Source organism: Scyliorhinus torazame, chromosome 16, assembly GCF_047496885.1.
Source record: "Scyliorhinus torazame isolate Kashiwa2021f chromosome 16, sScyTor2.1, whole genome shotgun sequence".
In the NCBI taxonomy this organism is placed as follows: Eukaryota; Metazoa; Chordata; class Chondrichthyes; order Carcharhiniformes; family Scyliorhinidae; genus Scyliorhinus; species Scyliorhinus torazame.
The window spans coordinates 60,387,046-60,410,273 of NC_092722.1; the positions used below are offsets into that span (position 1 = coordinate 60,387,046).

The 23,228-nt window shown below is 47.1% G+C and overlaps 1 protein-coding gene across 7 annotated transcripts in view; it reads left to right on the forward strand.

The window, feature by feature from the left end:
* Nucleotides 1-23,228, forward strand: part of hspg2 (heparan sulfate proteoglycan 2) — a 644,821-nt gene that overhangs the window by 540,713 nt on the left and 80,880 nt on the right. For all 7 annotated transcript variants that reach the window (XM_072478556.1, XM_072478557.1, XM_072478558.1 and 4 more), the window contains 5 exons: nucleotides 4,074-4,171; nucleotides 6,096-6,362; nucleotides 11,214-11,326; nucleotides 12,669-12,816; nucleotides 18,231-18,347. In XM_072478556.1, coding sequence (XP_072334657.1) covers nucleotides 4,074-4,171; nucleotides 6,096-6,362; nucleotides 11,214-11,326; nucleotides 12,669-12,816; nucleotides 18,231-18,347 — 743 coding nt within the window. The remainder of the gene's footprint in view (nucleotides 1-4,073; nucleotides 4,172-6,095; nucleotides 6,363-11,213; nucleotides 11,327-12,668; nucleotides 12,817-18,230; nucleotides 18,348-23,228) is intronic.

Consider the following 23,228-nt stretch of genomic DNA (forward strand, 5'->3'; position numbering starts at 1 on the left):
CATTCCGCTTTTAAATGAGGTCTCTGAAATATCACCTGGTAGATGGATAAGCATTTCTTTTTAATATAAATTTAGAGTACCCAATTATTTTTTTTCCAATTAAGGGGCAATTTAGCGTGTCCAATCCACCTAACCTGCACATCTTTGGGTTGTGGGGATGAAACCCACGCAGACACGGTGTGGTGAACCACGTTCCACTGTTACTCACTGCTGTATATATATATTCACTGTTATTGTTTGTTCCATTGTTACTTACTGTTGTTGTTGCTTCTGTTGCCTCCGCCCTCGGGCTTTGTATATAGTTGGCTGATCTGTGGCCCTGCCCCAGTGAGGGATCAGCAGCAGGCAGGCACACACCTCAGTGTGTTAAAGCCACAATTTAGTTCTCTCACTCACTTTGCCTATTATTGATGGTCCATCACACGGGGGGAATGTGCAAACTCCACACGGCGCCACGTGCCGCCCTATAGATGGATAAACATATAGAGAAGATGTTAAGCTAGAATATTAATTTAATTTAAATTAAACTAGATAGCCAGACCAAAGGCTTCATATTTGTAAATTTTAATTTTCAGACTATTATTGAGGAATATTTCTGCACAGGGTGGGTGATCAATGTGTGGAATGCACTTGCATAAGAAGAGTGGACATTGGCACAGTGGTCAGCACTGCTGCCTCACTATGCCAAGGACCCTGGTTCGGTTCGGCCTTGGGTGTCTGTGTGGAGTTTGTATGTTCTCCCCGTGTCTGCATGGGTTTTCTCCGGGTGCTCCGGTTTCCTCCCACAGTCCAAAGATGTGCAGGTTAGGTGGATTGGCCATGATCAATGCGCGGGGGTTACAGGGATAAGGCGGGGGAGTGGGACTAGGTAGAGTGCTCTTTCAGAGGGTCAATGCAGACTCGATGGGCCGAATTGCCTCCTTCTGCACTGTATGGATTTTATGGAAAGTTAGAGATTTCAATGAGGGGACAGCAAGGGCTGGCATTGAGATAACTCTAGAGGGATGAATCAAGATGGGATGAACGGTTTTCCTCTTTCGCAATTATTGTGTGGTCCAATCACCTGTTCTTTGGAACATAAAGACAGTTCTATCTTCATTAAAGGGATAATGTACCAGAACAAAACTGGTTGAGAATGTTGTTGTGTTGGGTGACACAATGGCTGAGGACCCGGGTTTGATGCCACTCTGGGTCACTGTCCATGTGGAGTTTGCACATTCTCCCCGTGGGTCTCACCCCCACAACCCATAGATGTGCAGGCTGGTGGATTGGCCACGCTAAATTGCCCTTAATTGGGAAAAAAATAATTGGGTACTCTAAATTTTTTTAAGAAGAGAATGTTCTTGTTTGGAAACAGAAAAATGCCTGAGCAATGTATGCATTTTACTCATTTAGGTGTTACAAATTAACTATTTTGTTATGATTTACCTAGTTCCATTGTATTTCACAAAGAATGCCAGTTTTTAAAAATGAAAACTTTGTCCCATGAATGAGGGGTGCCTTAGCCTTGTGTGTGACTGACCCACAGATAGAATCTTATAAAGATGTTCCTTTTGCACAGTGTTATTAAGGTGGTTGCTGTTTAATATTTACAATACATATAATTTACCATGTTTCACACTTGGACATTGTCATTTGGAGATGCAAGCACTCCTGCAGTTGCACATTTCTGCAAATAGATAGCCCTTCCCCAGAAACACATCTCCACCGACACCATCACTTTTTGTTACGGTATTCCGACCAGGCCCCAATTTATATTCGGAAACCGTGCGAAACCCCAACAATTTTCCTATTTTGCAAACTGTGAGGAAAGGATACTTCACTCCAGGCGTCTTTTATTTTGAAACAACCTTTATTATTAACACAGGATTGACCCCATTAATATCCAAGAAAAAACAGCTTTTCAAATAACAATTAAACATTTCTTACCATATAACAAAGAAAAACGGGCTGATTCTCCGCACCCCGACTCCGAAATCGCATTCGCCGACGGGGCGGAGATCCAGTTTCACGCATGAAATCAGGACCGGCGGCGGTTCCGTGATTCTCCGCCCTCCCGAAAAGCAGCGTACTCCGGCAGTATGCCGCGCCGAGTAGCCACCACCTGAGGCCATTGCCTGAGGACCGCCCTGCTAGTCTCCATCCCCCACTGGCCGAATTCACAACGGCGTATTTCTAATGTGGTCCTGCCATTCGGAAAACTCGTGAGGTGGCTGCGGTCCCAGACCGCGGCCGCCACAGTCGGGAGCGGGCCGCTCGGAGGGCAGGGGACTCATTCGGGACTGTTTTTGTTTATGCTGGCGGTCCGGGTCGGGCAAGCGGCCGATTGGGGGCACTATTTCCACGGTCCAGGTCCGCAGTCTGAGTCCGCCATGGAGCACGGCACGGCCGCTGGAGGCCGCCGCCATGCGCATGCGCGGCCTCTGACCCGGAAGTGTGGGGACCATTTCGGCAGCTGAAGCTGCGAGCTCCAGGACATTTGCCTGCTAGCCCCCAGCGGGCTGTGAATCTGTGGCCTTTTGACGCCAGTTTTCCTGCTGTAAAAGACCACAGTTTTCACGACGGCGTGGGGACGTGTTCCCGAAAACGGAGAATCCAGCCCAAGGTCTTTGAGCTTACTCTCCCATCTACTTCTAAAATTTCAAATAAATAAAATCCACACAGGTCAAACGCCACTTATCAATACAGTTAACACTCCGTGGCTTACAGATTTCTGAACAATGACCTTGGGAGAGAAACGTTCAGAGTTCAGTCTGGGAAATGCACCTCTTTTTCTCAGAAACCAGAGCAGAACTCTAAAAATGAAACTGAAAACAACAGATACAGGGCAGGGCTGAAAACGAAACTAAAAACAGACCCAGCCCATCCCATTAGTGGCATCACAGTCTGCCCAGCTAGGAACCCCTTAATCACAGTTTTAGAAGGCATCTCATCTGGATACTTTTACCTAAGTTCTTTTAATAATATTACTGCAACAGACGCATAACATAATGTATACAAAAATGTCATCACGTAATGCATTCAGGGAAAAATTCTCTTCATCCTCACTTTCCAGGGGCAGAGCCATAAGACACCCTCTAATGTCATTTGGATTAGGAAACACATAGTGTTAGAACTTGTAGTCATATGGAACTGGGACACCTCTCCGGCCTGATGGGATTGCTGCCCAGCGCAAAGTCCCAGAGCTGAGCTTTCCATTTTGGAGTCAACATACCCTTTTTAAGTGTGCAGCCTATTCCTTTAAGTAAGAGGTCCCTTTATAATATTTAACATGGTTGTGTACACCCTATAATTTAATGGGACTGACTTGCACGAGAACCTTTGGGTTTCTGATAGCTCTACAGCTGAGAGAGAGCATTGTTTGGGGTTATCCAACACAGACCGAGGACCATTTAGTCCATCATTGCTGAGCTCTCCGATTAGTTCCACCCCTCCATTCATTCCCCATATTGCAGCAAATCTTTTTCACGTTATATCCAATTCCCTTTTGGCTGTTGAAATGCTTCCAGCAGCCTTCCATGTCGTATGTTCTAAATTGCAACAACTTTCCAAAAAGAACAGAGAATTGTTACAGTACACAAGGAGGCCATTCGGCCCATCGTGTCTGCACCGGCTCTCCAAATGAGCAATTCACTGAGTGTCATCCGCCCGCCTTCTCCACGTAACCCTGCTTAAGTGAGTCGGTGCAGACTCGATGGGGCTAATGGCCTCCTTGTGTACCAGGATAAATCCTCCAGCTCTTTAAAAAATGGTGTGATAGGAACTTTTCCCACCAGATGGGAAAGCGGGGTGGGGCCTTGGATTCCCCTCTCATCCAAAAGGCGGCACCTCCAACTGTGCTGCATTCCCTCGGTTTGGGAATGCCAGCCTCGATCTTTTTTGTGCGCAGGTCCTTAAATTGGACTTGAACCTAGAGCTTTGTAGGCCAGAGGTGAGAGTTCTACTGACCTGAGGAACGGGTGACACAAATAAAAAAAACAAATGGAGTAAAGGCTGGGTTTTGTGTTACGTGTGTTCAGTTCCTTTGGGGATGTTTATCTGACATCAAATTGCGTTGTTTGTTATCTTTACAGAATAGAAAATATACAAGATGGAAATGAAGGAGTTTATATCTGCAGAGCATCAAACCCATTTGGGCAAGTGCAGGACGGTGCCAAACTTGCCATCCAAGGTAGGCTTTAGATTAGACTCTTCATCTCAGTTGACAGAGGATTCTATATTTCCTCTGTTTAAAAAATAAAAATTAGATGTAATTAAATAGATTATAATGCCTGGGGAAATAAATGGATTATTCTTTGCCTCCTTTGAGTGCAGTGGTGGACATTTGGAAACATTTTGAGAATCGGTCAACTCCTTGCCCTAAGCTGAGGTCCTTATTGATGAAGTTGTGATGTGTTGTAGCCCTGGTTATTGCAAAGAGGAAGGTTTGTAAGTGTTTGCGAGTGTTCCGGAAGTGGGTTTGCACAGAATTCCCAGATGATGCAGACATCGGCTGATGTCACAATGGAACTGGAGAACGGGCAAGAGTACACATGCCAGGCACACTCGAGATACTGCAGCCACAACTTTAATGGTTAAGAACATAAGGCAGTGGGTTAGCTAAGGAGGAGTCATCCACCTGGGCATGTCAGATGATTAGTTCATGAGGAGTGGGCTGCTCAAGATATATTCTTGATGTGCCCCCTAGCCCGTTTACAGAGAGGATTGGCCAGCTGCAATATAATAGCAGTGCTAATGAAGGTCATCCCTCCCTTCAGTGGAGAGGTAGGGCTGGTTTAGCACAGTGTGCTAAAACAGCTGGCTTGTAATCCAGAACAATGCCAGCAGCGCGGGTTCAATTCCCGTACCAGCCTCCCCGAACAGGCGCCAGAATGTGGCGACTAGGGGCTTTTCACAGTAACTTCATTGAAGCCTACTTGTGACAATAAGCGATTATTATTATTAGAGAGAATCAGGTGAATAGCCTTTGTTCCATATTTGACATGTTTTGCTGGCGTGTTGGTTTTCTGTGGATCATGAGCTTCTCAATGCTGACGATAGGTTTTCAAGATTCAAGAACGAGCATTTGACAGGCGGTTGAGCAACAACCTGCATTTAAATAGCACCCATAATGTAGAACACCCCCCCCCCCCCCCCAAAGGTGCTTCGCGGGGCATAATCAGACAGAAAATGGATGCTGAGTCAAAGGGGGAATATTCAAAGGGTGATCAAACCTTGGTCAAAGAGGTGGGTTTGAAAGATACTGGGGAGGTAGAACGGTTTATTGATTAGCTCCGGAGCTGAAGGTACGTCTGTCAAGGGAGAAGCAAAGAGAGTCGAGAGGGCGAATGCACAAGGTTCAGACTTAGCCAATCAGAAGGTTCTGTGAGGTCTGTACGGTTGGAGGAGGTTACAGAGATCAGGAGAGGGTCGGGTCAGAAAGAGATTTCAATGCAAATTTTCAAATGGAAATATTGCACGAAGCAGGCGCCATTGCAGACGAACAAGGAGAGGGATGACGAGCTAACAGACTTGGTGTGGGATATGTGAAGCAGAGATGGATTCAAATCAGCTGAAGTTTACCAAGCTTGGAGGATGGGAGGCCAACTCCCAAAGCTGAGGAAGATTTGGAAATGGGCACAGGGAAACTTGTGGGAGACGCAAATGTAAGGAATTTGGCTAACAGCAAGGATAGGCTGTAAATGATTTTCAAGATCTGGCCTGGTTTGGACGGACTTTCAGCAGTCGAATAACCCAGCAATGCTAACATGAGGAAAATGGGCTAGGTTGGTAAGTCACAAAGCAAAGGTGGGTCAGCTTAAGAGGGAGTCATCCACCTGGGCATGTCAGGTGATTAGTACATGAGGCGTGGGCTGCTCGGGTTGTGTGCGTGACTGTGATGGGCCTCCGAGCTCACAAACGTTTACAGAGAGGATTGGTGGAAACTAGCTAAAACCACCAAGAGTCAGGAGAAGATTGGAGACAATGTACACGGCAGAAAGCTATAGGGCAGCTGTGACACTGAGCTAGACATGCTAATCCAGCATCAACAACGAGGGTGGGGGATTGGAACAGGCTGAAAAACATAAGCCAATATTCTCCCTGATTATTTTCAGCCTTGCCTGTCGTTATGATCAACGTGAGGGCATCTATGCAGATGGTGATGGTGGGTGGCTCGGTGGAATTCGAATGCCAGGCGATCGGTGATCCCCAGCCTAGTATTCGGTGGAGTAAAGTGGATGGAAGGCTGTCTCCCAATGTCGTCATTCAGAATGGAATGCTGAATATTGAACATGTGAAGGAGTCTGACGCTGGGCGTTACCGATGCACAGCCACCAACGACGCTGGATCCGTCAAGTCCGAGGTGGTCCTATACGTACAGAGTGAGTGAAGCCTTACTTGTTCCCTCGTTCGTTTTGAGTGCCGTGGGACCAGATTTCCGAAGGGCCGGGGGCGCAGTGTGGGCAGCCTGTGGAAATGGCAGCACGGGAAGCCGTATCAGGACATCCGCCCCTCTTCAGGGCAGGCTCAAATTTCCGATTGCCCATCCAGGGAGGAAGAGAGCCGGGAAGGCACTCGCCTTCAACTATTCTGTTGAAGCTAAATTAAATAAACTGAGGGACAGATTAAAAGGGGCAGTCCCTGAGAGGGATACTGCCTTAAACAAAGACACATCACCAGTGAAACTTTAAACATCAAACTAAAATGTGATTAAAGAGGTCAATAACCCCTCCCCCCAGGCCCACCAGGCACGAAAGGCCTCAATGGTGTCCATGGACACCGCATGCTCCCTCTCCGGGGAGGCACTCTCCTCCACCTGGCGATCCCTTAAGCTCTTTGAGGATCTTGTTAAAGGGTCTGCCTGAAATGGAATCAGATTTTGGAATTCTTCTCGGCGATAACCTCATCGATATTGTGCCTGTCAGTGCGCAGCTGTTGGGTTCACTGCGGGACCCGAATAAGTTTATTTGCAGTGCTTTTCTCAACTGGTACGTGGGGCCAGCCGATGCCCGCAGGAACGTTGTTCCTACCTTGTTGTGCAACACTTCCACTTCTGAGGAGCTGCCTGATCTAATGAGCAGCACAGCCCCAAACATGGCTTCTGTCTGCCTTTGTTGCTGGTGCCAGGCAGGCAGCTCCCTCCTGGAGACACTTGGCTCCTTGAATTGGAGACACTTGGCTCCTCTAATTGGAGTCGACCTTGCCCTCTCGTCAATTCGGCCATTTGCATTAAAAGATTACATTGCTACGGCGATGCAGCCTGGGCATGGGGTCCAGATCTGGAATTCACCTAGATGCCACGATAGTATTTACAACACAGGTATAGTCCATTCTTCTCAACTTGTCCGAAATGGTGTTTATGCTCAACACCAGCCTCCCACTACCCTGGGCGGGATTCTCCGCGCCAAAATCGTGATGGGCGCGGGGGCAGAGAATGGACGTCGAACCCGAAATCCGGTCCGACGCCGCTCATGCGATTCTCCGGTCACCGCAAATCGCGCGCACGGTCTACGCAGCGCGAGTCGGGGGCCATTGACAGAGGCCCCCGCGGCGATTCTGCCACGTAAACTGGCCATGTTTCCGACGGCGTAGTTCTGACCATGTTTTGTCTGTCGGGAACGGCCAGTGGTGGCTGCGGAGTCTGCGGCCCCCTGTTGGGGGGGCGGGGGGGATCCTTCACCGGTGGGGGGGAACCACGCAGACGGCCAGGCTATCGATCGGGGACAACGATCCGCAGGCGCGCGCGATCTCGTGGGGGCCTATCTTTTTGGGTGCCAGTCCGCGTTGTGGATCTGCCACATCCTGCGGGGCAGCCGATGCAGGCAGCCGCTGTGCGCATACGCTGACCCCTGACCAGGAGTGCAGGGCCCAGTATCGTCAGCCGGAGCTGCGAGGACCACTCCGGGACCCTGCTAGCCCCCTTCAGGCATTAGAATCACTCTGGACTTGGGGACATAGCCCCATTATTGGAGAATCTCACCCCCTACTTCACCTGACTGCATCACCATCCTTCCTCTTCCTTTCTCCCTCATACTTATTTAGCTTCTCCTTAAATACATCTATACAAATTGCCTTCATCCTGTCATATAATTGAAAGTTCTACATTCTAACCACACTCTGGAGAAAGACATTTCTCCTGAATTCCTTATTGGATTTATTGGTCACTACAATAAGCCCTCGCTTAACATCAACTCACTTAACGTTGTTTGGCTTACTCACTCTTCCAACTTCTTCCATCGGGCAGGAGATACAGGAGTCTGAGAACACGCACGAACAGACTCAAAAACAGCTTCTTCCCCACTGTCACCAGACTCCTAAACGACCCTCTTATGGACTGACCTCATTAACACTGCACCCTGTATGCTTCATCCAATGCCGGTGTCTATCTATTTACATTGTGTACCTTGTGTTGCCCTATTATGTATTTTATTTTCATGTACTTAATGATCTGTTTGAGCTGCTTGCAGAAAAATAAATTTCACTGTACCTCCGTACACGTGACAATAAACAAATCCAATCCCATCCAATACATTAACAATATATCTGTTGACCGTTGCCAGTTTTACTTTTACCTTGTTTGCCCCGACGTCCCCTTCTGTGGCCTTTCTGCTCACATTACCATTCCGGCTGTGCTTCTGCCCTCGCCCTCTGTTTCCTCTTCCTCCCGTGCCCACCCTTGCCACCTCTCACCGGCCGACTCCCGCCCTTGCTGGCTCCCACCCTTCCTCCTACCTCTGTTCTTCCCTTAGTCCTCAGGGTCTCTGTTCCTCTGTAGCTCCCGACTTTGCTGGCTTTGCTCCTGAACCTCGCAACCGGTGTCTTGGGCTCCATCTCCTGGCAGAGGTTGATCAGTGCAGATATGCAGGACTTCAGCTTCTAGTTGCACTGACCAATGTCAGCCACTGGATGGAGCCTGGTCAATCCAAAAGTACTATACTGAGGTCAGTATTGCAATTTAAAAAGAACAATTTAATTATTCTATATTGCATTTCTTTTCTTGTATTTTGTATGTATTTTATTGTATATTGTACTTCTATATTAGCAACACATTTTATTTTGCAAGCTAGCTCAGGTAGGAATCCACTGAGCTGCTTATGTATGGGAAATTATTTCAACTTGTACATTGGGTTTTCCAAGCGAGCAGTATCCACCTTTAAATTGATTCCTATCGGAACCAATAATTCACTGAAAGTCATGATTTTTAGAAACGCAACCACAGCTTTAATTGAGGACTAACTGTATTTAATGATTCCATCATTACAATAGTTTGTGACTCCCCAACAAGCAGTAGAATATCGGATCTCTTGAAAATGAATGAAATGAAATGGAATGAAATGAAAATCGCTTATTGTCACAAGTAGGCTTCAAACGAAGTTACTGTGAAAAGCCCCTAGTCGCCACATTCCGGCGCCTGTTCGGGGAGGCTGGTACGGGAATCTCTTGATCTATGTTACATTGTTCCTCCACCTCTTCTTTCCCAGAGAAAAGAACCCTCGTCTGTTAACTCTTTCCTGATCGTTCTAACCTCAAATCTGTGCTAAGATCCTTGACAAACCTTTCAGTAACTTTCTCCATTGCCTCATGTCCTAATTGTAGTAAAGTTGTCATAGCCACCCCTTCCCCTTCCTCCTTCCCCTTCCCCCCCCTCCCCTTCCCCCCCTCCCCTTCCCCCCCCTCCCCTTCCCCCCTCCCCTTCCTCCCCCCTCCCCTTCCTCCCCCCTCCCCTTCCTCCCCCTCCCCTTCCTCCCCCTCCCCTTCCTCCCCCTCCCCTTCCTCCCCCTCCCCTTCCTCCCCCTCCCCTTCCTCCCCTTCCCCCCTCCCCTTCCCCCCCCTCCCCTTGCCCCCCCTCCCCTTGCCCCCCTCCCCTTCCCCCCCTCCCCTTGCCCCCCCTCCCCTTGCCCCCCCTCCCCTTCCCCCCTCCCCTTGCCCCCCCTCCCCTTCCCCCCTCCCCTCCCCCTCCCCTCCCCCTCCCCTTCCCCCTCCCCTTCCACCTCCCCCCTCCCCTTCCCCCTCCCCCTCCCCTTCCCCCCTCCCCTCCCCTCCCCCTCCCCCTCCCCCTCCCCTCCCCCCCCCTCCCCCTCCCCCTCCCCTCCCCTCCCCCTCCCCCCCTCCCCTTCCCCCCCTCCCCCCTCAACTCCCCTTCCCCCCTCCCCTTCCCCCCTCCCCTTCCCCCTCCCCCCCTCCCCTTCCCCCTCCCCTTCCCCCCTCCCCTTCCCCCCCTCCCCTCCCCTTCCCCCTCCCCTCCCCTTCCCCCTCCCCTCCCCTTCCCCCTCCCCTCCCCTTCCCCCCTCCCCTCCCCTCCCTTTCCCCCTCCCCTTCCCCCCTCCCCTTCCTCCCCTCCCCTTCCCCCCTCCCCTTCCTCCCCTTCCCCCCTCCCCTTCCTCCCCTTCCCCCCTCCCCTTCCTCCCCTTCGCTTCTCCCCTCCCCTTCCCCCCCTCCCCTTCCCCCCTCCCCTTCCCCCCCTCCCCTTCCCCCCCTCCCCTTCCCCCCTCCCCTTCCCCCCCCTCCCCTTCCCCCCCTCCCCTTCCCCCCCCTCCCCTTCCCCCCCTCCCCTTCCCCCCCCTCCCCTTCCCCCCCCTCCCCTTCCCCCCCCTCCCCTTCCACCCCTCTCCAGGCTAGGCATGGTAGGAATGACAGGGCCCATTCCCTGAAGGGCATTAGTTTGGCCAGTTTGGACTTTCTTTAGAATCCACATTGGTTACGTTTTAGCTGACAACCCTTAAAGGACCAGATTTATTAAATTTAGTCTCACAACTTGCTCCTGTGGGATTTGAGCTATTAGCTCATAACCAACCACTAAGCTGTTGCACCCTGCAAAACCAAGTGCAAACATTGTCCTGAAATAATTTCTGTATGTGACAACTGACTCCAGTTCCCGAACCCTTGCTTGACCCCTAATGCCCTCAAAACAATTCTGGAAAGGGCAATAAATGTGTTCTTGCCAATGCTGGTCACATCCCTGAAAACAACTACAATTTGCTCCAGATAATCTAACCTTCATCATACCTCTACAACTGACCCCCATAAATTAATATTTCATTAAGATATTTCTAAAGAAAAGCTAAGAGTCTTTCCATAACTTTGAAGTAGATGAACGGAGACAAGGGCAGTCCTGTTGTACAAGGGGTGGGGGGTTACTTAGCCCCCTTGTTTGTTGCGTGTTCAAAAATTGGCTTGTAAAACTTTTACTTTCCAATGTTACACCATTAACAAAATACTTGTTGTTTTTGTAGCTGTCCCCATGATTGCTCCTCAGCCAGAACTCAAAGAAGTAGCTATTGGATCTACCGCTGTCTTCCCATGTCTAGCCTCAGGGTACCCAGTACCAGAGATCACCTGGAATAAGGTAGTTTCTTGCTTGGGTATCTGTTTCCTTCGATACTGTTTTGAGAAGTGTGTCCTTTGTAGGGTCAAAAACGCACTCATTTCCTGTCCATCTTGCACATTTTGCCACATGCTCCTAATTAGTTGATGCTGAACTGATTAACCCCTTTCTGGATAAATATTGGTTTGTGAATGGGATCGGAGGTTATGACCGAAGCACAGACTGATGTGATTAAATAATTTGTGGCTGCTTTAACTGTGGGTGGCAAGGTGTTCTGTTATATAAGTGAGTTATTGAATGGGTAGGCCCTCTGCAATTTTAATTGATGATCCATTGGTTGAGGAAGTATTAATGCCAAATTTCCCTTACGAAAATTAAATAGCCAGGGCTGAGTCAAGAGTGGGGTATATGCATTCAGAAAGTGCATCGTTAGACTGCAAAATTGCTGACACTCTATTGTTTCAGAATGGTGGGAGAGATAAGTGGGAGAACGGCAGGCCTGTCGGTTTAAAGCCAGTTGTGGAGAAGCTGCTCAAGTCCATTGTTAACAATTGAGTGACTAAGCACTTGAACAAATATACTTTGGCCACAGAGAGCCAGCAGAGATTTGTTAAGTGTAAGTCATTTCTAATTATTCAGGTTGATTTTTCTTTGAGGATGTCACTATTAAGGGAGATAAAGGAGTGTTCCTAGATTAAAAACAGAAAATATTGCACATCTCAGCAGGTCTGACAGCATCTGTGGAGAGAGAAGGGAGCTAACGATTCGAGTCTGGATGATTCTTTGTCAAAGCTGTTTCTAGATGTTGCGATGTGGATTTCCAGAAGGCATTCACTCACAGAATTCCTATAGTGCCCATCGACTCTGCACCTACCATCTGAAATAGAGTCCTAGCTAGGCCCTATCCCTGTAATCCCACCTAACCACATTTCTGGACATTGAAGGGCAATTTTTAGCATGGCGAATCCACCTAACCTGCACATCTTCGGATTGTGGGAGGAAGCCGCAGCACCCGGAGGTAACCCATGCAGACACAGGGAGAACGTTCAAACTCCAGACAGGCAGTCACCCAAGGCTAGAATGGAACCCGGGTCCATGGCGCTGTACGACAGTGGTGCTAACCAATAAATGCCCATGCAAAAGATTCATGGCAAAAATGCGATCAGGAGAAATAGGATGGAGTATTTCGACTATAAATTGAAAATTGATTTAGTTTTTAGGTAGATTATTAATCGGTAATAAGCAAGCCCACGTTGCATTTCTGCCTTTGACCAAGGCCGATGAAAATCTTGGTGTTGAGTTGACTTTGTCAGGAGACTGCCATCCTGCTTTCATGTTCACACGATTTTGTGGTTACTTTTAGCTGGAGGGCGATCTGCCACCTGGAGCATATGTTGAGAACAATGTGTTGACCATACGATCAGCTGCCACTGAACATACTGGGACATACGTCTGTACAGCTACAAATGAACAGGGAACAGAAACCGCTTACGCCATGCTGAAAGTCAGAGGTATCACAAATTTGCCCTGCGTTTTTCTGTAATATAAGAACGTACGAATTAGGAGTAGATGCTGCTCCGCCATTCAATTCCATCGCGGACAGTCTCCTGCTTCAACTCCACTTTCCCACCTGCTCCCCATATCTTTTCTGAGAGACCAAACATGTGACCATCTCAACCCTGAGTTGAATCAACGATGGAGCACCCACAACCCTCTCGGGTAGAGAATTCCTAGAATTCACAACCTCTGATTGAAGAAATGTTTCTCCATCTCAATGATTGCCTCCTCAGTCTGAAACTGTGCCCACCCCCCCAAATAAAAAAAACCCAGAAAATACTGGATAAACCCAGCAGGTCAGGCAGTATCTGTGGAGAGAAAAATAGAGTTAACGTTTCAAGTCCATATAACTCTTCTTCAGAGCTAGAGAAGGAGAAATATAATGGATTATAGACTGTTAGAGAGGGCGGGGCGGGGGGGGGGGGTGGAATTTGGTGGAGCAACGTAAGGGGTCAGTGATAGGTGTGAGCTAGGAGAGATTGCAACAAAAATGTTTCGAGCACAAGACAAAGGAAGTGTTTTTAAAATATTTTATTCAAGGCATTTAACATATATACACAGAGTATCAGAAGAACAACACATCAACCCAACAAACAACCACAGTCCTCCAACCATAACCCCATCACCTCCCGCCTTCCCCATTATAACCACCTTGCTCCCAACCCAAATCCCCCCTCCCCTTTGCTGGCCCCTCAATTGAAGAAATCAATGAACGGTTTTCACCACCTGGTGAACCCCTCTACCGATCCCCACAAGTTAACTTGACCTCCTTCAACCTCAGGAATTCTGCCAGGTCGCTCACTCTTAGCCCTGCCTTCGGCAGCTCCAAGTCCCTCCAGCCCAACAAAATCCATCTCCGAGCTATCAGGGAGGCAAGGCCAATACATCCGTCTCTCGCCCTCTGTAAACCTCTGTACACCACTGTAAACTGGATGAGGCTTAACCGAGCGCACTAAGAGGACGCATTCACCCTCCACAAGGCCTCCGCTCATGTCTCGGCCCGCACCTCCCCACCCAGCTCCTCCTCCCACTTGCATCTCCACCCCTCTCCATCAATTGCTTATAAATATCCAATACCTTCCCCTCCCCTATTTCGTCCTCCGACAACAGCTTGTCTTGCAACACTGGAGGCGGCAGCTCTCTCATCACAAAATCCCGAACCTGCAGGTACCTAAAACCATTCCCCTTGGCCAACTCATGCAATTTCTCCAACTCCTCCATCCCCGTGAATTTGCCCCTTGTAAACAAGTCACTGAAATATTCAATCTCCAACTGCCCCTCGAAACCTTGCGTCCAGTCCCGCTGGCACAAAACCATGGTTGTCACAGATAAGTGCCCACAACGACATGCCCTCCAGTCTAAAATGCTGCCTACACTGCCCCGGGGGTTCACGGAGTACCTGGCCGGCAAGAATGGCACAGGCAACAACAACACAGCCTACATTAGTGTTTTTCAAATCTTTTTTTCAGCAACCCATGTTTAAAGAATGGCTGACTCTCGCAACCCACTCGCGACATTCACCAAAGATTCCCCACAGTTATTCTTAAAAATGTCTCACACATTGTTAGCACTTCTGTATTATTAAATGTAAAATTGTAAATTGAGCTGCTGTTACACCTTAACCGACAGCTCCACCCTGACACCTTGCTAAAGGGTGTAACTCGGGCTTATTTGAGTACTTTATATCTTCACACCCATTTTTAGCATTTGGAGAATTGCATACAAGCGCTGGAAAGAGTAACAGGCTCAATTTTGCAGTTTTAACAACGTCATGTTCACTCGTTCAATACCTAACGCGACCTCGGAAAGGAAATTAAACTCAAAACTTCCACTTCAGAACAGGAGCCCTGATGGCTGAACTAAAAACACAGTCAGACAGAATGTCACTGGACGCCTGTCAGTACTGTTTCCCAGGTAACTATGAAACAGACTGAAAAAATGCTAAAAAAAAAAAAAAATACTGGACACAACTCAGCTGATCAATATGCAGAACGTGCAGACACATTCCATTCCATACGCCTGCAACATTTTACCAGCTCCTGCATACATGAGAGTAGTTTAGTTGCCAGCTGTGGCCCAGAGAGGCAAGGAAGTCCATGGCACCAACTTCTGCATCAGCCTCATGTGGTCATACACTAGGCTGCAGTGAGAATTTACCAAGAGAGCAAACGGAAAAAATGGTCAGGCGATCTTTGGAGATTATTTTTGGTGACCTTTTGGCAACCCATTCTACACCATCCCGCGACCCATCCACGGTCATGATCCCCACTTTGAAAATCACTGGCCGACAAGACGCCGCCTCCACCCGCCCCCAGACCGATCTCTCCTCCACACCCCATTTCCTCACCATCACAATATTCGCCGCCCAGTAATAATTTATCAAATTTGGCAATGCCAACCCCCTCCCCTGTTCTAGAAATGTCTGCCGCACCCATTGGACATTCCCCGCCCACACAAACCCTGAAATTATCAGATTGACTTTCCTTAAAAAAAAGACTTACGAACAAAGATGGGGAGGTTCTGGAACACAGTCAGAAACCTGGCCAGCCCCGTCATTTTCACTGTCTGTACCAGCCCGGCCAGCGACAGCGGCAGCACACCCCACCTTTTAAAATCCACCTTCATTCCCTCCACCACTCCAGCCAAGTTCAAACTATGCAGCTGGGCCCAGCTCCGCACCACTTGGATATCTAGGTACTAGAGCTCTTCCCCAGCACCCGAAACAGCAACTCCCCTAATCTCCTTTCCTGCCCTCTGGCATTGATCGGGAATACCTCACTCTTTCCCATGTTCAATTTATATCCCAAAAACCAGCCAAATTACCCCAAAATCGCGATAATCCCCCAATGCACCCCAACGGGTCCGAAATACATAACAATTCATCCCCATATAGCGAAACCCTATACTCACCCCCCCCCCCCCCCCCCCCCACCGCCACCACCACCACCCCACTGTCAATCCCTCTCCAGTCCCTCAATGCCCTAAGTGCCATTGCCATCGGCTCCATCGCCAAGACGAAAAGCAATGGGGAGAGCGGGCACCCTCGTCAGGACAAAGGAAGTGTTAATTGCAGTGCAATAGAAGATGCAGATAGTGGCATGAGAGGTAAGATAGCAGAATGTGTTAATAGGGAACAAGGGTCATTGCTCAGTGAAATCAAAACTGAAGAACAAGTGACAGATGGCCCTGTGGAAAGGGGCATGGTGCATTGGAACAAAAACATTTTGATTGCATAAACAAACGGTGAAAATGGAAGAGAAAGTTCACAGTCGAAAGTTGATGAACTCAGTCACTATCAACAAAGAGGCATACAGACTCTAATGAGATCACCTCTTATTCTTCTAAACTGCAGACTGTATGGGCCCAGTTTATTCAGCCTCTCATTATAGAACAATCCTCTCAACCCAGGAACCAATCACGTACATTTTAAAAAAAATTTGTTCATGGGACATGGGTGTCGCTGGCTGGCCAGCATGTATTGCCCTTGAAGGGGCTGTTAAGAGTCAACCACATTCATAGAATCATAGAATCCCTAAAGTGCAGAAGGAGGCTATTCAGCCCATCGAGTAGGCACCGACCCTCCAAAAGAACCCTCCAAAGCCCACTTTGCCGTCCTATCCCAATAAACCCATGACCTAACCGACACACATCCCTGGACACTAAGTGGCAATTTAGCATAGACAATCCACCTAACCTGCACATCTTTTGACTGTGGGAGGAAACTGGAGCTCCCGGAGGAAATCCACGCAGATACTGGGAGAACGTGACATCCACACAGACATTCACCCAAGGCCGGAATTGAACCCGGGTTTCTGGCGTTGTGAGGCAACCGTGCTAACCACTGTGCTGCCAAGCCACCCTATTGCTGTGGAGTCACATGTAGGCCAGACCAGTTAAAGACAGCAGATTTCCTTCCCGAAAGGAAGGAATATCACAAAAGGACATTAGTGAACCAGATGGGTTTTTACGACAATCGACCATGGTTTCATGGTCATCATTAGACTTTTAATTCCAGATTTTTATTGAATTCAAATTTCACAATCTGCAGTGGCGGGATTCGAACCCATGTCCCAAGAGCATTACCCTGGGTTCCTGGTTTACTAGTCCATTGACAATACCACTACAACACCTCAAAGACGACCGTATAACCTTCCTTCGATCTGGAGATCAAAACTTGTCACAATACTCCAGATGTGGACTCAATAAAGCCCCACACAATTGTAGAATGACCTTTATTCTTGGACTCCAGTCCCCTTACAATAAGGGCCAACCCGTCATTTGCCTTCCGAATTGGTACAAATGGGGTTTAGCAGAGTCAAAAATACAAATCTTGAAATACAATATGATGTAAGTTATCTGAACGTGTATTGCTGTAGCAGTATTGAAATGTGAGTAAAAGCGAAGCAGGTTCGAGGGGCCGAACGACCTACTCCTGTTCATATTTCTTATGGTTTGCTTTGCTCCATATTCAGTACCGAATACATTAGGCTTCCCTGCATCTCGGTTTGACACTCCCAAAAGGTGCTACAGTGGTGTCGTATTTCGACATCTTTCAGATCCTCAGCATGTCCCAAGGTGCTTCATAGCTAGTGAAGTCCTTTTAGAGTGAAGCTACGGCTTTACATAGGAAACACTGAAGGTAGTTTGTGCAGAGCAAGGTCCTACATCCAGCATAGAATCCCTACAGTGCAGAACAAGGCCATTCGGCCATCAAGTCAGCACCAACCCTCTGGAAGAGCTCTGGACCTAGGCCCATGCCCCCACCCAACCAGCCATATCCCCGTAACCCCACAAACTAACCTGCACATCTTTGCCCACTTTAAGGGGTAATTTAGCATGGCCTATTCACCTAACTTGCACATTTTTGGACTGTGGGAGGAAACCGGAGCACCTGGAGGAAACCTCGCGGACACAGGGAGAATGTTCAAACTCCACACAGACAGTCACCTGAGGCCGGAATTGAACCCGGGTCCCTGGCAATGTGAGGCAGCAGTGCTAACCACTGTGTCACTGGGCCGCAGCAATAAAATTAATGGCCAGATCATTTGTTTCACTGGCATTGCCAAGACGCCAGGTATAACTCTCCTGCTCTTCTTCGAAATAGTGTCATAACATCTTTTACGCCCACCTGTGGGAGCACATGGGGCTGGTTTAATGCCTCATTCGAAAACCTGCACCCCTAGCAGTGCCGCACTCCCTCAGTACCGCACTGAAGTGTCAGCCTAAATTATGCAGAGGAGGATTTGAACCTAAGGCATGGTGACTCTGGGGTTATGAGGCTCCCACTGAACCACTTTAAATGTTGAATGTCAAAAAGGGTCTTTTGTATGACTTCAGTAAACCTTTGTACATTTTCCTGTCTTTGCAGAACGTAAGATCCCATATTTCACACAGGACCCCATCTCCTACATTGCTCTGCCCACCATAAAGGATGCCTACCATGAGTTTGAAATCAAGATTACATTCCGCCCAGATACAGCTGATGGTAAGAATCTCTTCCCTCTGTGTTTCTCCTTAAAGCTCTGAATCGTGTTCAAGTAAATAAGCCATTCGATGACTCACCCAAGTGACCTTTATTTATGAACTGCGCGTTGGCAGTTGAGAAATGACATCAAACCTAACTATAACCCTCTCTTTACTTGACACCAAAATAGCCCAACGGTCAATCTTTGTACCTTCTATGTCATTATGGCTCAGTGACTGTCCATAACCCCCCAGTAAGGATATTACTGTGGGGATCTGACCAACATGAGATCCTTTTAGAAAATAAATAGTTAACTCTGTTTAATATGCAAGGCTCTTTTGATTTACTCCATCATATGCTGATTTTATTTTGGATGATGGGTGTTGATTAAATCCCTACAGTCCCCAAGCTGAGATTCTTCCCAACGAGCTCACACAACTATGTCATTGGCACTTTATTCATCAACCCAAATGAGGGGCAGTCAGAGACGATCCTCGTTTCACAATGGGCTCCGGTGGTCAAGCCTATTGTGTTAACTCAAAGGCTCTTACACCAAGTTGCGGTTCCACATGATCTATGTGTTCAGTCCTCCCCTCCAACAAGACAGGGAAGATTATCTTCACCTTTGGTACATTGTAAAGTGAACAGCACTGTTAAAATTGTAACTATATTTGTCAAAGCTTTGCCTCTCGACCTTAACTTGTACAAAGACTTTTCATATTGATATGTCAGTCTAGAGGTGTATAGTTTGTTGTCTGTTCCTGTGTTTGATTTTTCTCACTCTTTGTTTGTGTTTCTGTGTTTTTTTTTTCCCCATCTCTATATCCAAGCTCTCTTGTTGTACTCTGGTGAGTTTGTTGTGTATATCCGCAAATTCCACTAGTTGCTCTTGGCAAAAACTATGCTTCATGTTTGGATTGTGCTGAGCTCCATTATAAAACTACTAAAAAAAAAAAAAAATTATATCAGACCATCAACTGCTTTAAGCCTTGGGCCTTTGCCTTATCGTGCAAATTTGCTACCATTATACCTGTTTTATTTATTATCAAGTTCACTGTGAGTGAGAATACAATACAATGATCTAATTGATAGAACAGGCTCGGGGCTGAATGGCCTTTCCCTGTTCCTATGTTCCTAATATGATTTGGGGATAACATTGTGCTAACATTTGTAACCAAAGCTGCAATATTCTTCAGGTAAGTGGGATTAATTGGCTAACTCTTTCAAAGAGGCAGCACAGGTGAGATGGGCTGAATGGCCTCCTGTGTTGTATGATTACAGTATAAAGAAAGGCTTTCACTGATTTGATAGAGGCCATAAATGTGAGTGCTTTACAAAATGCTAATATGAATTTTTGATCTATTAATGTTCTTGGATTCTAATTAATATTTGAATTGATTAATTCCTCCAGCAATGCCTTTATGGTGTGTTGTGAATGGTATGATTTTAGAACTAAACCGTTTTGGGTTGATTTTGACTGATGTGAATTTCTGTGCAATGCCTTTATTGTTCCTTAACCATTGGACTCGACCTTTCTGACTATCCCAGCTGCTAGTTATGATATCCTGAATACAATGAACAGGTGATTCCAAAAAACAAATGGCCACATTCTTAAAAGGGTAAATGTGTGACGATCTCTATTAATCCAGACTTCTTGAGATCTATTTTATTTGTACTCGAATGAATAGACCACATCTCAATGAAACATTTAGGACACTTCACACTCAAGGTCAGCAGAGATGCTGGGGCAAGATGGCATTAGCTCAAATTAGTGCACGGTCAATTTAAGGGAGAGAGATTCCTCAAATGGAGTGCCTGACATCGGCGCAGTCACGAAGGGCCTTTTGCGAGCTGTAGACCTCTATGACATGCAGTGGGTGTGGTCTTCTGGATGTAACCTGGAACTCTTTGAGAGTAGAGTTTGATGATGCAAAGGGGTTGGCCATGTGTTTTTGGATGGCTGAGCTGATGTAAGCTGACTGGCCTCCCTCCCAGACACGTGTCTTCGCACTTTGTGAATTATAGATCCAATATTGAAATATTTCTGACCATTTTCTGGCCATTCAATAGACACAATTCGATATTAGAATCCCAGAAGATTGATATGAATGAACCAATGACAGTCCCAAAGCTCAAGGGGCTGAATGGCCTACTCTTTTTGTGCCCTTGTGATTGATCACAAGTCATTATGCTCAATGATGAGCAGAAACCTCCTGAACCTTTGGCCTTATCAGCTGACTGTTAGTTCCATTCATTGTATGTTGAGGAAGGATGAGATTGAAGCTAGCCTGTACCTAAAACAGGTTTAGTTCCAAGACAGCAAAGTAACAGACTCACCCAGTTCCTCCTCCCCTCGGTGCTCAAGCTGTTCCCATTAAACTAACTAAACTAAATTAAACAAACTGAGGGACAAATCAAAGGACACTGCATTAAACAAAAACAAATGGCAAAGGAAACTTAAAACATCAAATCAAAATGTGAGTAGACGGGTTGATGAAACAGCCCAGTCCCCTTGGCACCCACTAGGTACTGTCCACATTTAGTGATGGACCAACACTCGTCACCTGTTGAACAATGCAACCTGTTGACCAACACTCATCACCTGTTGAACAGGCGGCCACTTAACAAAGCAATTGCCATTGGACCTTATTAACACGATTAATATGGCATTGACACTGACTGGAGCAGGCGATCACTTTTGACCACATGAGATCATAAGTAACAAGTGGAAATGGGAAAATATGTTATTGCTTCTGTGCTATGTCAACCAGTCCTGATTCTTCTGAAGCCTATAAACAACCATATTCTGCGTGGTTTGGACCTTGGTATCATTCAACATTCAATATCAAGCCAGAACTCTGCTCCTGCATCCGTATGTTTGATTCATTGTTCTGTGTAACTAGAGCCAAGGCAGCAATGGCAGGTGTGTAATTTGGAAACCAAACCATAGGCAACTTCAACCCTAAATAGAAAACTGGGAGTTGGAATGATTGGGCTATGCATTGTCAGTGCTTGACCGACCAGGAAATCATCGGGTAGAGTTGCCACTTAACTCTACTAACGCTGAGACCACCTGTTGGGTTAATAATGAAAAAGTTCTCTTGCCGCTGAAAGCTGCTTGGAATAATCCGCATGCTTTTACAGAGCATTGTATTAATGCCTCAGGCTCTGCTCTTTTCAAAGCTGGCTGGCTTTTAAGTTATAGAGAAACAATATTGTCATGTGCGTGTTTAAATGAGAACAATGAGTTTGATTGTTTTTCATTCCTTCATCTCCAAGTGCATTAAATGTAATGAATCGCTTAATGTTGCCAAATACTGGAGAAAAGTGCATTTTAGAATTCTAATTATGTAACGCAATTTTCTTGGGTGGGATGATTCCTGTTTTATTTCCCAAATTGAACTGTTAATCAGTTAAGTAATCGGTCATACAAAGATCGAAAAGGAGGCTGGCCATGTTTAGAATATATTAATCCAAGCAGGAAGGGATTTTTTTTGGAAACTAATGTTTGTGTGTTTAAAGTTCCGATTTAAACCAGTAACTACATGGGGAGGCTTTTATATGGATGCCGAGGGTTGGTTTAGAATTTATTACACACATGCTGTTCTACTCAAAAGCCCATGTTCGTGGGGGGGGGGGGGGGGGGGGGTGGAATAAGACTATTTTTTATTTGGCCTCAGCTGTCCTTCCTTTTGAATGTGCTTTTGTCTTTTTTTTTTTTGCTTGATCAGATGACTAAATAGCATATTTAATTGTATTATTCTGTGAAAAGAGGATTTTGTTACCGAAGTGCTGTCCAGTGAAGCATTTCATCCAACCATTTTCTTACTGAAAGCCAAATGGTTAATTATTGAAGAGCATCAATGACTTCAGCCTTGACTGGCTTGGGGCAGAATTAAACCATTTCCATCTCTAATAGGCTTCAGTGTTTTGCCGGGCAACCCTCTTCAGCATTAGGATTGGAGCCCCCAGATTACCACTATTGTGTCTCCCTGGATTACAGTCAGTCAGACGAGCTCCTGCACTCTGGCTGAAGTGTGGCTGGTCCATTCCGTCAGCTCGTAAGATTGTAAGAAATAGGAGCAGGGATAGATAGACCACATGGCTTGCCCTGCCAGCTCTGCCATTCAGTAGTATTGCAGCTGCTCCTGGCCTTCAACTCCACTTTGCCGCCCGCTCTCCGTATCTTTTGGTTTTCTGAGCAACCAAATATCTGCTGACTTCAACTTTAAATATACTCAATGTGGAGCATCCGCCACCCTCTGGGATAGAGAATTCAAAAGATTCAATCACCTTTTCAAGACATTTCTTCTCCTCTCAGTCCTAAACTATTGACTTCTTACCCTCAGGCTGTGGGCCCTGTAATGTTGGTTCCCTGGTCAGGGGGACTGAGTGACCTTCAGTGACCACCCTGTTGAGCTTCTCCAGAATCCTGTCTGTTGTATTGGGATCGCCTCTTGTACTTCTAAACTCCAGCGAGTACAGACCCAAGTTACTCAGCCTCTCATCATAGGCCAACCCCCCCCCCCCACCCCCCCCAATCCCAGGCACCAATCCAGTGAACCTTTGCTGTACCACCTCCATGGCACGTATATCCTTCCTTTGATATGGAGACCAAAACTGCCCAGAGTACTCCAACTCCACCTATGTCTTTCCGGATGGATATTAGGGTAGATATTAAGAAGCGCTCAAAGGTTAACGTGGCAACACATCTTCCTTGAATTGTCCCTCTCCCCTTTGAATGGTGGGCGGCCTTGACTCCCACTACCTAGGAACATGGCTGAGAACAAGAGGAAAGTGAACTTGTGCTCCATGGTGTCCCAACTCACCCCTAGAATGCAAACATGGCAATCGTTGGCAAAGTATGGAATCACCACAGCACAGGAGAAGGCCATGAGGCCC